This window comes from Halictus rubicundus, chromosome 2 (genome assembly GCF_050948215.1).
Source record: "Halictus rubicundus isolate RS-2024b chromosome 2, iyHalRubi1_principal, whole genome shotgun sequence".
NCBI classification, from domain to species: Eukaryota; Metazoa; Arthropoda; class Insecta; order Hymenoptera; family Halictidae; genus Halictus; species Halictus rubicundus.
The window spans coordinates 22,146,080-22,160,917 of record NC_135150.1 but is presented as its reverse complement, the minus strand read 5'-3'; the positions used below and the strand labels follow the sequence as shown (position 1 = coordinate 22,160,917).

Here is a 14,838-nt window from a genome sequence, read left to right as displayed (position 1 = left end):
CGAAGTTCTCAAAATGAAAAAAAAAAATCCAAAGCGTATGGTCAAATATTGAAAAAGTCTTTTTTGGGGGTGTCCGAATATTATCGCGAGTAGAACGTTCGGATAATCGAGGTTCCGTATTTCCGAAATCAATACGACGAAACAGTGTACGAGTTAGTCGAACGTAACGGCAGGGGTCGTACACCGTGCATTAAGCCGATCTAATACACGTTCTCGATCGGTATGAAAAATCGAGTAATCCGAATTTAAATGACAAACACCGTGGAAATCCGTGTCCGCGGCCCGTTCACGGTCGCCGATGCGGAAACAAGCGCGACAAACCGTTGGATTTAATTCGGACACATGCCAGAGCAATTACCGACGCACATTTCGAAAGACGTCTTCTTTCGGCGCGACCCCTTACAAGGCATAAAAGGTAGCGGCAGGGGTGGCGGGAGCCGGAGCAGAGTTTGGCTTTGTACCGATTCGCGGTGGCGTTGAAGCCGACAAAAGATAAGCCGTTATTTATAACCGAGCTTACGGCCGACTACGAGGCGGGGGTGGCTTTGGGGAAAATAAAATCAGTTCGGGAATCTAGAAAGTCGGGTGTATAACCCTCCGTGGAAGTATCCTTTTCCGTTTACGTTACAAAGGATAACGGAGAGGGCTCAATTAGTCGAGCGTGCCGAGCGTTGCTGTCCTGAACGAAAACGCCTTGTTTGCATTCTCTATTTTCCCCTTTTCTTATTTATTTATTTTATTTTATTCATTTCAACGTGGTCGCATTGACTGCGACGTCGTTAGCGGCCTCATTGCTTATAATTAACTGTGACATCATTACCATGTAATTTGTATAATAGAGTGTAGTTGACATTGTTATTGGCATGGGTAAAATAAAAAATTATGACAATAATAATAATAATAATTGTTGTTGTTGTTATAATTATTACTAAATCGATTCATTTATATGACTCAATATAATTTTATATTATACTCAATAATAATTCAATACTAATTATAATTGAAAATAATAAAAGTACAATGAGTCACAATAAATCAAAGGATTTAAAGAATAGGAGGACGTTTTTGACGTTGTTTTCGTTTAGGTTCGCCTGCACCTATAACTGCATTAACAAAAGTAAGATAGTAATTTTGAGAAACAACAATTGTTTTTATACACAATCTAACATCTTGCTCGTGCGCATTGAGTTAGGATGTTTATACATTTGCAATGTAAAGGGAAGTTATTAGATGAAAACTGGAATGGAATATTGTGGAATGATGAAAGACGAAATAGAAGATTGCATGAAGCACGGAATCTTACTCCAACACAATTTGGACATTTTATCCCAATGTGTTGGGTAAGTTGGTAAAATCGTGCACTAATCATTTGTGCAAAAGTAAGAACAAAAAAAAAAGTAACAAATAAGACGCCGTTGTTTCCATACCTCCCGTTTTACATCTGATAAGAGGAGAGTGTAGAACGCAATACGCAGAAATAGAAGTTCGAAGTGTGTGCATAGGGGTTGAGCAGTTATGCGGATGCTTTAAGATTAGACGTTTATGGGAGAGGGTCGTTCAAACCAGTGCTTAGCAGGAGTAGTAGAATCAGTTATGATAGCCACCCACAAATGCCGTTATTCAACAAATATAATAGAATAAAACAGAGATCGAAAGAGTTCCAGAACATTTTTAGTAAGTTCTATTTAAAACACGAACCATTTAAACAAAATGTCCCAATATTAGAAGTGTCGATACAAACAGATACACACAAATTCCTCAAAGTAAAAATTTAAGTTTGAACAGGACCTATTAAATATAAAAATAAACATTTTTCTACAACAGGAACATACGCATTTAACCCTCCTATAACACGATTTATGGCTTATGAAAATTTATTAAAAATATCAAAATACAAAGCTTGGTAGAATTTAGTACGATTTCTAGTTATTTGGGATCTACAAAGACTATTACCATTGAAAATAAGAATTTATATGATTTCACTTTCTTAAAATGAGTCTACAAAAATTGGAAATAGCATAAACATCCACAGTGTAGTTATGAGCACATCGTGTTATGGGAGAATTATCGCAAATTTTGCACGGTTTTACATCGCCACCGTGTTACGAGACGGTTTGATTGCATTAAGAGCACTCCATGATTGCTATAAGCATCGTTTCTTGGGGGTAACCTTTCTCTCCATAAAAATTCGACGGGAATTTTCCTGGACGAAGCATAGGTTGTATAAATTGAAACAGAATTTTTCAGAAAGAGAGGATACTTTTTCTCGGATGTGTGCGGCAACGCACACGCGGTCCGCAAAATGAAAAAAGTTGAAACTAATACACATTGTGCAGACTCCACCGATAAACTTCTCCTATTTAATCTCGCCACGGTGCCGGCCAACATAGAAACACTGTAACAATAAATCATCGTTACAACCTCAGATATCGGACAGCTTTAAATCCCGAAGCGGAGCGGCATCCTGAAAGTGTATTTCCAATTAAACGTCGGCAAGAGCCAGCTTCGGGAAATCTTGAAATTTCTCCCCGGGAGAAAGAGAGGAAGGAGGAGGAGGAGGAGGAGGAGGAGGAGAAGGAGGAGGAGGAGGAGCAAGAAGCGACAGCGATATTATACTAGTCCCGTTTTATTTCCGAAGAGCCTACTGGAGCGTAACCCGAAGATCCGAGCAGAGACGACGAAGAGATATCTAAAAGTTCGTCTTCGATGGCTCGTCGCTGGGTCGCGAGGGGGTTGTGGGGGTGAGTGGGTGTCAGGTGGGGGCGGAATGGGGGCGTCACCGACGGTGAGGGTAAAAGGGAGGGGGGGCAGACGAGGGGGGTCGAAGCTTCCAGTCTGCAGAGGGTGCACACCCCCCACCCGACGGGGATGGGTGGTACCCGGTCCTCGAACTGATCAATACCTGAAACACCGCGAGGTATCGTCCCGCTATTTCCGGTGTCCCAACGCGGCCGGAAATGAAGGCGTTAAAAATATATAGAAAGCTCTCTCTCTCTCTCTTTCTCTCGCTCGCTCTTTCTCTCTCTGTATACATCGAGACGTATAGGCCAGAATCTACCGCCAGCAGATAGCACTGCTATATCTTCTCTAGCGAATGTTTAGCAGAGCTTCGATAGTGAGCTCGGGGGATGATTTCTCATTACGGTGGTCGATATTGTATTTCAGAAGGTAATTACTGGTGTCAGCCGAAAAGGAGCTGGTTTCTTTGAAAGAATTTTGCTTTTGTGAAGATTTCTGGGTTAGGCGAGGTGAGTGCTTGGGAGAGCTGCGTTTGATAGTGAGCTAGGGGGATCCTTCTTACGTTGCTTGAAAATATAGGGGAGAGTAGCCCAATTTGGACACACACCTTGATTGAACAACCATGTATTTTGAGAATGATAAATATTTCAAGAATTTATAATACTATTAATTATGTATGGTATCTATGTTAAGTATGGTATAGTGAAATACCTACTGCTCGCGTTTCTTAATACAACTTTATCGACATTTAATTACAACGAACTTTTACATTCGCTATTGACGAAATCAATACAGGTAAATAATAAAACCAACATAGTTGGCTTACTAGATCAGTATTACTAAATCTTCCATCATTAGATACACTTTCAATCTTAATAAATTACTTACAGATAGTATGCATGAAAAAATGGAAAAGAAGAAGAGAATAACTATTGTTGAGACTCAGAGAGAATATTTGAAACGACAACTCCTACATCACATTTTTAATTGTGCTGCAGCTATTCAATTATCTAGTACTAATCCTTTGTTTCATTTCTGGAAATTAATCACAGTCTAAATGGTTATTTTGCGTATCCATCACTTTAAGACAATTTGTATTTTGCAAAAAAATCATCTATAACTACTTTTTATTTAGCGCCTTTTTGAACACGATCAAAATACTGTTCGGTAAATTATTCCTCTCCTCTTGTAATCACGATACAATTGTTTTCTTTTCAACGCTTACTTCAGGAGACAAGTAAATGTACAAAAAATAGTATGAATTATCAATATTTCTTTACTCCTTTTTCCAACAACAGCTTTTATTTTTTCCGTTTTTTCTTTCTTCTAATTTCTTTGCTTTAATCTTTTTATTTTCTTCTATTTTTGCTAGTTTTTCTCTCTTTTAATTTTGTTCCCCTCTTCTTTGTTTCCCATTTCTTTTTCTTTAGCCTACTTGATTTCCGTCCATTTATCCAATGTTATTACAGCACGTAAATATTCAACTGACTTTGTTTCCTTTTTTTTTTTTTGTTGTTCGGGCCATCACGAATCGCGATATTTGTGGTACATACAGGAGATACAGTCAGTCACAAAAGTCGCCATACACCGTTCAAAATGATGTCATCTATTTAAAAGTGGACCAAATGACACGAATTTTTTCAAGAACTGAAAAGAGTTAGTTTCCTAAATGACGAGTAAGAAAAATTTAAGAAAATTATAATTGACAAGAACTGCGAGAAAAATAGTAATGGCCAAAAACGGTAGATCTACCTTATTCTTTCTATGCGGAAGGAGTAGAGGGTGCAGAAAAAAATCCGCGCGACACAGGTTGCGGAGGGCGTGACCAATCGTCAACCGTGGAACTCCGGATTTGCAAAATCTCCGCGAAGGGGTTGGTTTAATATCAACAGGTAGAAACATCGTGTCCTTGTCCCTACTGGATAAGCCGGCGGCTAAGCGCCGGCGCTGGCTAAACCGCTCGCACCCTCCCGAGGGTGTGACCTATCATCCCCATTGGACCAACCGGACGTGTGAAAAAGAGAGCGAGATACAGTCCTGCGCGGATAAGGCCTTTTTAAATGCTTCGACGCCAGGAGGGGAGAGCCTTATCGCCTCGAGGTGGATACGCGTCAAGTGAATTCTTATCGGTTCGATTGATTCACGATTGATAGTACGTATAAAACGGCCGTGGATACGTGATTTACTGGCGCACTTGTAATTGCGAACGGAGAGTTCTCTGCCGTTCTATAACTTCAACAGTTACAAAAATGCAGTATTTTCCTTCGTAACATATACATTGATAGTTCAATTTCATTGACGAAAATACTTTCACCACAGGACAAATACCCTACGTGCCGCAAAACAATCTACTTACTGCGGTAATGTCTCGATAAATGTGACAGAGATGTGCACGATTTTTGTGAAAAATTTATCCACTGTAGAAGTGTAACGTGATACCCGATTAGACATGTCAGTGAGGCAATAGTAATCTAAGTATCCGAGCGCGTATGTTTATGTAATCTGCAATTTTTGTGGACGAATTTTCAGAAACTGGAATCGAATCAAATTTTATTTTCAGTGGTAGTAGATTCTGGTAAATAAAGGTAGTCTGAAATAAATGAAAATCGTATTAGATTCTGTCAAATTGTATACCCTAGCATTTTAAAAAATGTTCAGAATAAATGCATATACGTCCGCAGTCTACTAATGACAAAACTTTTTGATGGTTGTTTATTTATTGGTGATACATTTAGCAGCATATTTGTGACATTTTTCTGATTCGAATGATACCGAATATGATATCGTTCGGAGTATGTTTACTTGTTCAATTGACGATATAGTTGAACCTCGATTATCCGAACCGATGTTATCTGAATTATTTATTATACGAATGTAAACAGTTCAATCTAAAGCGATTCATATACAACACGATTCATTGTACAAATCAGTGAAGATTAAACGTAGCACTGTAGCTAGATAGCTGTTCTGTTATCTGGACACGCTCATGTTCCACTGAATAGTTCGGATAATCGAGGTTCCACTGTATCGTGCATTAAACAAGCAAGTATGATGCAAAATATGTCGTGTTTGGTGTCATTTTAATCGGAAAAATGTCAAGAATGCGTTGGTAAAAGTTTCATAAAAATATCATTAGAAATAGAAAGACTAGTACTCACAAGAAACAGAAAGACTCACGTTGACTAAAAACATTAATTATACCTACATTATACAGTGGTTACTCGATATATGTCCAAAATGCGGGTCTAGCCAGGGACATATATCGGCTAGGAGATACTATTCTTTGATCCACGCCGAACGTAGAAAAAGACAGCGAAGCTCTTATAGAGGCCTCAGACGCCCAGGAACACTCCTGGAAACGTGGTTCTGGGACTTTTATTTATTAGGCTTTTTGGGCATATATAGAGTAACCACTGTATTCTATGGAAAAATAAAGACTCACAATTGTCAGAGGATCTTCACTTTAGGATATTGTATTTTATTTTATATAGTGCTGTATGTAATTAAACTGTAGAAGTTATATGTAATTGGTTACTTGAAATATTGCTGGCAAGGCTAGCAACATTCTAACAACTAATCGTACCGTTATCATCGGTACGTCGATGATGTACGTTATCGATATAATACCGAGCTGCGGTTGTTCCATCCTCGGGAAGTCCTCAGACACGGTCCTGTCGGATTGAGGAAACGATAAAAAAAAAGGTTGTAATACAGCGACAGCAGTTGGGGAATGGGGAAAATATCCGCATGGGTCAGCCAAGAGAGACTTAGACCGGAGAGATGGCCGCCTCAATATCGGCTTTTCGGATACTTGAGATATTTATCTAATGTCTTATATTTTCCGCGGAACTGCCCATTCAAATTTCAATTCTCTCTTCGCCGAGAAACATATTCAGTTTTTATTACCGGCCCTCTTTCATCTTGTTGCTCCTTTAAATCGGTACCTCGATTTTCAAAAAAAGAAAAAAATAAATAGATTAACGTTGTATTTATATGTTTTTGTAATATTCTTTATCCTTTTACGTCACGATTTTAAACTTTAAGAATGTATTATTTTCAGTGGTAGTAGTCTTTGTACTTCTGAAATAAATAAAAATCGCACTAAATTCTGTGGAATTTTATATTCGAGGATTTTTTGAAAATTTTCAGAAGCTTTAAGTGCATGAAGATCCGTAGTCTGTTAATCATACTTCAACCAATACATATCTTAACTATTCCAAATTATAAATAATAAATAGTCTTGATAGAAAAACGTGAAAGTATTAAACTCTTTTTCGTTTTACGTATTCATTGTCTCTTTTTTTTCACTATTTTGATAGAGTCGTGTATTTAAGCAAAGTGTATGGTACTGTATAGTGCTTCAATTTTATAGTGTTCCTCAACTTGACGTTCAGTATGGTTGTTCTTTCTTCGCTGATAAACGTGATACTAATTGTGCTCCCTGTTCTATCGAATTTATAATCTTATTTATACAATTAAGAAGTATATATTCTGAGTTTCCTGCACCACTTTTAGGCAATGTTAAATTTCACTTAACACGTTACCTCTTACAGTGTAGTTCTCCTACTGTACTTCACAAATGGACAAAAATGTAAACTCATTATCACGTTAACAGCATCGTTTAATTTATCAATAGCAAAAACCTGCTAAATTAGAGTCAACTACTGGCGGAATTTCTCTAACTAGGTAAAAAGGTCAATAAATACAAAACACTGAATTTTACCTAAAAACCCGTGCCTCTCGCCACTAAAATCAATCATCTACATGAACACATTATAAAATATCGTTTCGTATTTCGAAACGACAAATAAACCTTGCCACAAAATTCATTTACAAATGGCTCCGTCTCGGTATCTCAGAACGGAATGGAATTTTATCTATGAAAATTACACTCCACAAACGAAATCGTTACTGGACTAACTAGTTAAAATACTGAATTACGTAGATATTCTTTGGGTAGTTAAAAACAGTATGGTTTAGTTAATTTTCGAGGATATACAGGTACAATTCCCGTTATATCAACTCACTTTCGGTCTACGCCGGGGAATAATGCTCTCGACAGGTCTCCGCATGCTCGAGTTATCTTACGAAGATATCGCGGGGCACATATCCTACGTTACTTATCAAAGATAAGTACTCAGTAGTTTTCAGGACGGTTGGGAGTACTGTTGGCCCACTCATTGATCCGCGCGAGCTCGGTTTTCACGTTCACCGTTTCCAAAATCACCGGTTCAGTGCCACGCGGGTGTTCGTCTGCGAACAAACACAGTAAAAATGTATCGGTTCGTCTAATCGGGCGGGCTTCTTGGAACAGCCGTTCGGTCGCAGGCTGTTCGATGAAAATGTGAATTCCATGGATTTCAAGGTGTTCGATAACAGAGAACATGTCGAAACGAGCAGATACCGTCTCGCTGCGTTCGCTGGCGGTGTTGTTGTTCGTGGCCCTTTCACCTTTGGCGTGCGAGTCCGTTTGCCCGACGAAATGCGTGTGCCACTACAGCCAACAGCCACGAGCTGTCATGTGCTCGAAGCAGGGCTTGGAATCGTTCCCGGAGAACATTAGCGACGTAGTGAGTAGAACCACGCAACACCCCCGGTTTCATTTTCGCGTGGCCAGTGAAAGCTGCGGTTCCCCATGCTTTATCGCCAGGCGATGATTGAAAATGTGGCTAGCATTGCCAATGAGTCACCTGTACAAATGCGCTGGCGAAGACAGACGGCAGTATCTAAAAGATAACGGCCGCGACTCGCGGTTTTACTAACAGCTCCAGTTTTCACAATAGATATACATACCTGCGCGTATTCCTCGAGAGTTCCCGCCCGTAACGACGCGTCGCGTTTAGGCTATCGCGGCAGAATGAATCCCTCACGCTGAATGTGTTGTTCGTTGATCGCATTCTAGGTGGAGCAATTAAACTTATCGAACAACCTGTTGAGGCACGTAACCACTGATATTAATCGACTGACAGATCTACAGTACCTGAACTTAGCGAGAAACGAGTTGAGTTCGTTGCCCAACGACATCAGCGGCCTGAAGAAGCTGAAGAGGCTGGACTTGACCGGCAACAAAATACGGAATATCGTTGATGTTAATTCCGTCGTGCAACTTACCTCTTTGACAGTGCTCTATCTGTCCAGGAACCCCATCGAGAGTATCGAGGGGTTGGTAATCCCTAGGCTCGAGGCTTTGGACGCCAGTCACTGCGGTATGATCAGACTTTCCGAAAATCTGCTTGATTATTTTTATACGTTCGTTGCAAACGTTCACGTTGTCTGGACTATAATGCGTTGCTGTGTTTTGTTCTTCAATCAAACTGTTCTGTTATTATTTACGAATATACTGCGGATCTTTATGCGAAACGACGATGTTCGTCAGCTATTGCAACAAACTAGGTTGCATTACGAGTAGGATAATAAGGATAATAATGTTTCAAGGAAATACATCTCACAACGTAGAAAGAGACCGATTATTTTGCAAAAATAGTAAATGGATGGTGAGAGTGGAAAATAATATACACACACTCTTCTTTTAATCATTTTTATCATAAATGAATAAAATCCGCACTCTATTTACAATTCTCGCATTGCTCTCGAATATGCGTATACAATACTCGTCACTGCGCAATTTTATTCAATTGTTCCTAGATATAAACAATTTTTAATAGATCTATAATACTGACTTGATATTAACTTCCATTACTGTTTTCATTTTATTTCAACAGAAAGCTGTCAGTATATACTTTTCATGTTGCATGTGCACATGTATCTTTGCGAACGTTGCATTCGATTTGCTCTATTAATCTTCTTCTATAACATTATTATTTATTGAGATGTCTTCTCTTTTTGTGATGAGAAGTATTTCCGGTCTGGTTCAATCAAATTTAAACGTCGTGCGTCTTTTGAATAGCAAAAGGAATTGATGGTCGGATAATTAATGTGAAAAATGTTTTTATATTCCATAGAAATACAGACACTGAGCAATGTGTCTCTGGACGGACTACCAGAATTAAATACACTAAGCTTGGTAGGAAACCCTTTGAAATTGATTCAGAAAGCATGGAGTCCTAAACTAAACTGGCTCGATGTGTCCGACTGCCTTTTGAGTTACTTAAGTCCCGATACTTTCAGCGGGTTTCCAGAACTTGGAGAGCTTCGAATGGCCAACAATCCCATGTTAGTCTATTGCACAAGGTAACAATATGAGATATACTAAGTAGACATATTTCGAATATTAATTGTTACGCATTTCTGTACAGACTTGCATATTAACACATTTTAAGTGAAAAAGTAGTATAAATGCTATTGTAACTGTGATTTATGTATTCCCTGTTTACAGTCACCAATTTCATGTAACAAACTTGCCGTAAATAAAAGTGTCGAAGTACCTACGCTACTCTTGCAGAAACTGTCGAATGAAATTAATTAACATATTTGTAGCATAAAGAAACTCAAGTCTTAAAAGTTCCGTGGTTATCTTCAAATTAATTTTTAAAATTCACCGACTGTTGATTATGTAATTTATGTAGCATTTACAAAACGTTGACGTTTACAGAATCTGTGAATTTATAGAATACGAGGGAAACTGTATATTGACAAACATTAATATTATAATTCTTTCTCTTTTATGGTAAGGAATAATTGAATAAACAGAATCAATTTTCCGTTTCCCTCATTCTGACATTCAGACTGACACAAGTTCGAACAAATTCAAATAACATTGTCATCGATATAATCGATGCCATCTAATTTTCAGAAACGCAACTTTGACTCATCCGAAACTAAAAAAACTTGATGTGACAAGATGCAATCTGGACAGACCAGGTCTCCACGGATTTCCGTTATTAACACATGCCCGATTATCCCGCAACACGATCAGCATGTTACCGGATCGTATTTTCGCTAAGAATCGGGAACTTGGTTTTTTATACTTGAACGGGAACAATGTGGAAAATTTAAACGCCAGCACCTTCGAGGGTTTGGTGAAACTTCAAATGCTGGATCTGTCGGGGAACAATCTCCGAGAAGTGCACCCGTTGACATTCCATGAGAACATAGATCTCAAGCTGCTCAACCTGTCTTATAACGTCTTGGACAAATTTCCGAGGCTCACGTCGGCAGTCAGTATATTGGACATGTCGTCGAATTTAATTGAAAAACTGGACGATAACTTTCTGTGGGACATGCCGAGAGTAAGAAGCGTTATACTGAGCGACAACAAGTTAGAGACGATACCGACCCAGATCAAATCCACCACCTTGAAGAATCTCGATATGAGAAGGAATCGGCTGGTGGGATTGGACAATAACACCTTTCTGCACTTGCCGCAGCTCATACGAGTTGATTTGTCAGGTATTCCAGTTCAAGTACACTAAATGTTTCGATAACATCTCAATATACAGGGTGTCCCAAAAATGTTGTATTTCCTTGGAAGGGGTGACCCCGGAAGCCATTTGAAATAACTTTTTCCTTTGCGAAAATGTCCTCCGCAGCTTTGTTAAGGAGTTATTAACGAAATGCACGGACCAATCAGAGCGCGGATACAGCAGGCGAATTGTAACTCAGCCAATACCGACGCCACGCTCAGAGGGAGCTGTCACCGAGCCGGGTTCCCTCTGTTATAGCCGCGCTCTGATTGGTCTGTGCTTTTCGTTAATAACTACTTAATAAAACCGTGGGGAACATTTTCGCAAAGGAAAAAGTTACTTCAAATGATTTCAGGAATTATCCCTTTCAAGGGAAGTACAACATTTTTGGGACACCCTGTGTATCGCCATAAACAATACTAATTCAGTGACTCATTTATGGATCATTTAAGATAACATGTGGATTTGCAGGTAACCGTCTGACCGAAACTTTAGATCCTGCAATTTTTCGGAACAATCCGGATCTGACAATTATCAAGTTAGACGACAATCCTTGGCGTTGCGATTGCAAAGAATTGATCATTCTATTCAATTATTTAACGGTGCCGCCTGCCAAAACTTCCGAGTCGAATTTACTTTGCCAGACCCCGGCGAACGTTTCCGGATATACTTGGGAAGCTGCTTGCTATGATGTGTGGAACGGCACAGTGTACTATAATCGGGACAGAACTTGGGGGTTTGTGATGGTCACTGTCCTCACGATCATCGTATTGTTCGGAAGTTTCATCTCTATCAGACACATGATGCGCGTAAAAAGAAGGGCTATGGAGCAGAGACAACAAATGGAATCGTTGAGACCTTTGCGAAGAAGGTAAGAACAAAATTTATTATAGGTGTGATATGATACAATGGGTGATCAAATTATTAGAGTCGTAGTGTGAAAAATACATATTTTAAACGTAGCAGATAATGTTGCCTAAAGTGCTTCCAAATGTATATTTTGCAATTTGTAATTGTCAATATTTCGTAAAAAAGTAAATAATATTGGGTGTAGTTAGAATTTTATGTAAATATTGAATGTTTTAATGTAAACAAGATAATTTTTGCAAGTTGCTCTAATAATTTCATCACCCACTGTAGAGATGATTTATTTAATCAGTTCATCAGTTCAATTATATTGATTTCTGGAATATTATCATTAACCCTCGACTGATTCGGGTCTATTTTGACGCAGTACCTAAACCCTCGTAAAACTACTGAATAAAAAATCTCGGAATTATATATTATGATTATGATTTCATATTTTTAGAAAATCTATTCTACGGTAATTATCTATAATCAGCTGCTGTAGCACCATCAGGTGTACCAGCAAAATCAATACAAATAACAGCCAAAAGAATAAATTCATTCTCCACTATATAAAATATTAAATAATATTATCGTATAATATATTCTTTTAATATTTCTCTCTTAAATGCTGGTGCACTTTTACATATTATTAAAAATGTGATACACATCTATAATCATAGGGTGCAATATTACCTGTTGTGAATAACTCAGTAATCTACGTTATCTTATGAGTATTTTATCATAGACAGGAAATAAGAGTGACCTGAATATCTTACTGACTGATAACGAATGATTTTGATGGTTCACCTTAAAAACTATGGCACGAATGTTCAGTTAAGTACTTGTCAAATTTCGAAAACATGACACAAGACAGGATATGAAAAATTTCAACTACTTACTACAGAATGGAACTAAAAATATTCTCGAAATTTTAGCAGTTTCTTAATGTTTCCATGATGCTCTTCAATCATCTGTTGTCCTAAACAAAATGATGCTACAGTCCATCTCAGAACACATATTTAACATAAATTAACTTGTTTTATTTTTTATCTTAGATTTTCAGGTCGATAAAACAGTCGCAAAGAGTAATTCCTATATTTAACATCGTAACTACCTGTCAAAATGACGGGTTCCCAATGTTTTTATCTACAATGATTGAGACTGTGACGTATTTACGGGAAATTTATTCCTTTAAATGTATATTCGGATACAAAATCGCTAAAAATCCGAATAAATGCAATCTCACGATTTTCATTTTTGCGCTATAAAATAGTCACATTTAGTCTTAAAGTTCTAGTATTAATTAAGTAAAATATCGCAAGCATGTAATCCAACATCAATTAATCATCATTTTTCACCAGGACCCGCATCGTGCACGAAGAAGAAAGCATCGAGCGCGTGGAGCGTCCAGAACCGAGGATCAATCCTTTAGAATTAATCGGGCCGCCTAGTTATGAAGAGGCGATACAGATGCCAAGACTAGCCCGTTCATTGGACAATCTGGACGAGATTTCAGTGGACAGATCGTCCACAAGGCGCATCGCAGGTTCCGCTGATAATTTGAGGATAAGGCAGAAGCGAACGAGGCGGTTGAACAAGAGAATCCAAAGCGAGGACGACTTGCTCCGAAGAGAAGAGCGTCGGATAGGAAGAATGAAGAGGGAGAGGAACACGTCCGTCGGTAACACGAGGTCTGAATTACCGCCAACTGGTAGTCAACGAAATTTAAAACCTTCACTGGCAAACAGAGCCAGAAGACACAGCGTGGTGAGCGAAGGAATGGATTCCGGAAGCGGAAGAGTTCGAACCAGACCGCAAACGCCGAGCACCAGGAAGAAGAGACGAAGACGCACCGTTTACGACGGACATTCCACAGATGATGAAGATTCAGACCTTCAACAAGCCCATTTGACCAGGTCCATCGTCATCAGGGAGCTACGAAGAGAGCCCAGAAGCGGCTACAGAGATTCGTCCATCGAAGTAGAATCTTAACGTCGTCGGGTGGTCTCCGATTACGTGGTCTTGATATGATAGTTAATAAAATGCTAAAGGACTGAGCACCCAACGCACTTCATTATTTCTGCACTCATAACTAGACTGCGGATTTCGTGCAGCTATAACAAAAACGAATGGATGGAATATAAAACTGCGAATATATAAATCGCATTTAAGGATATTGGCACAATACCGTGTCTACCCGATATATGTCCAAAACACGGGTCTAGCCAGGGACATATATCGACTGGAAGATACTGTTCTTTGATTCACCGCCGAACGTAGAAAAGGACAGCGATGCTCGAATGGCCTCGGTCGCCGAGGAGTGTAAACATAATACGGGTCGGGTGTATCGGTGTGAGACCACTACTAGTTCAATAACAAAACTTCTTTATTTTTCATTACTTTTTAATGGGACTTTCACTTACATATTCATGGCATTTTCTTAATAAATATGATACCAAATATGATATAATTCAGATAATATTTACTTGTGTAATGAACGATGAAAGTTACTTCCTATTACAATTATATTAATGGAAAAGTAGTGTAGATATGATCCGAATTATATATTAGTGAAACTCTCATAAAACAGTAATTAATAATAACAAAGTTTAATTTTTTATTTAAAGGCCTGAGCTCACGCGGGCCTTTGAACTGTGCCGGCTGCCGCGACCGGGAAACTTTCATCGTTCATTGCACAAAGAAATATCATTGGAATTATACCATATTTGGCATCATATGATGAAAGTCCTATAAAAAGATAATGACAAATAAAGATTTGTTATTGGATTAATATTGGTCTCCTGGTCTCACACCAATATACCTAACCCGCGTCATGTTTACACTGCTCGGCGACCAAGGCCACTCGAGCTTCTAGGCCTGTCACGGG

The 14,838-nt window shown here is 38.7% G+C and overlaps 1 protein-coding gene and 1 long non-coding RNA gene across 2 annotated transcripts; one reads left to right on the top strand and one right to left on the bottom strand.

Annotated features, from left to right (window-relative positions):
- Window positions 1-5,304: 5,304 nt before the first annotated feature.
- LOC143365620 (uncharacterized) lies at window positions 5,305-7,852 on the bottom strand. Its single transcript, XR_013084572.1, has 3 exons — window positions 7,767-7,852; window positions 6,182-6,410; window positions 5,305-5,329 (listed from the first exon to the last, which is right to left on the bottom strand). It is a non-coding gene; the product is annotated as an uncharacterized LOC143365620 (long non-coding RNA).
- An 18-nt stretch (window positions 7,853-7,870) lies between these two features.
- LOC143365619 (uncharacterized) lies at window positions 7,871-14,592 on the top strand. Its single transcript, XM_076805963.1, has 6 exons — window positions 7,871-8,309; window positions 8,642-8,945; window positions 9,702-9,930; window positions 10,493-11,088; window positions 11,574-11,973; window positions 13,313-14,592. Exons 1-6 carry the CDS (start codon window positions 8,124-8,126, stop codon window positions 13,941-13,943), a joined length of 2,346 nt encoding a protein of 781 aa, XP_076662078.1. The 5' UTR covers window positions 7,871-8,123; the 3' UTR covers window positions 13,944-14,592.
- Window positions 14,593-14,838: the final 246 nt, after the last annotated feature.

Bases quoted from the DNA above. Each gene is read 5' to 3' on its own strand.
- LOC143365619 (XM_076805963.1), top strand. From the start codon at position 8,124: ATGTCGAAACGAGCAGATACCGTCTCGCTGCGTTCGCTGGCGGTGTTG. The intron at 8,946-9,701 runs GTATGATCAGAC...TATATTCCATAG, and splicing joins TTTGGACGCCAGTCACTGCG to AAATACAGACACTGAGCAAT. The intron at 9,931-10,492 runs GTAACAATATGA...TCTAATTTTCAG, and splicing joins ATGTTAGTCTATTGCACAAG to AAACGCAACTTTGACTCATC.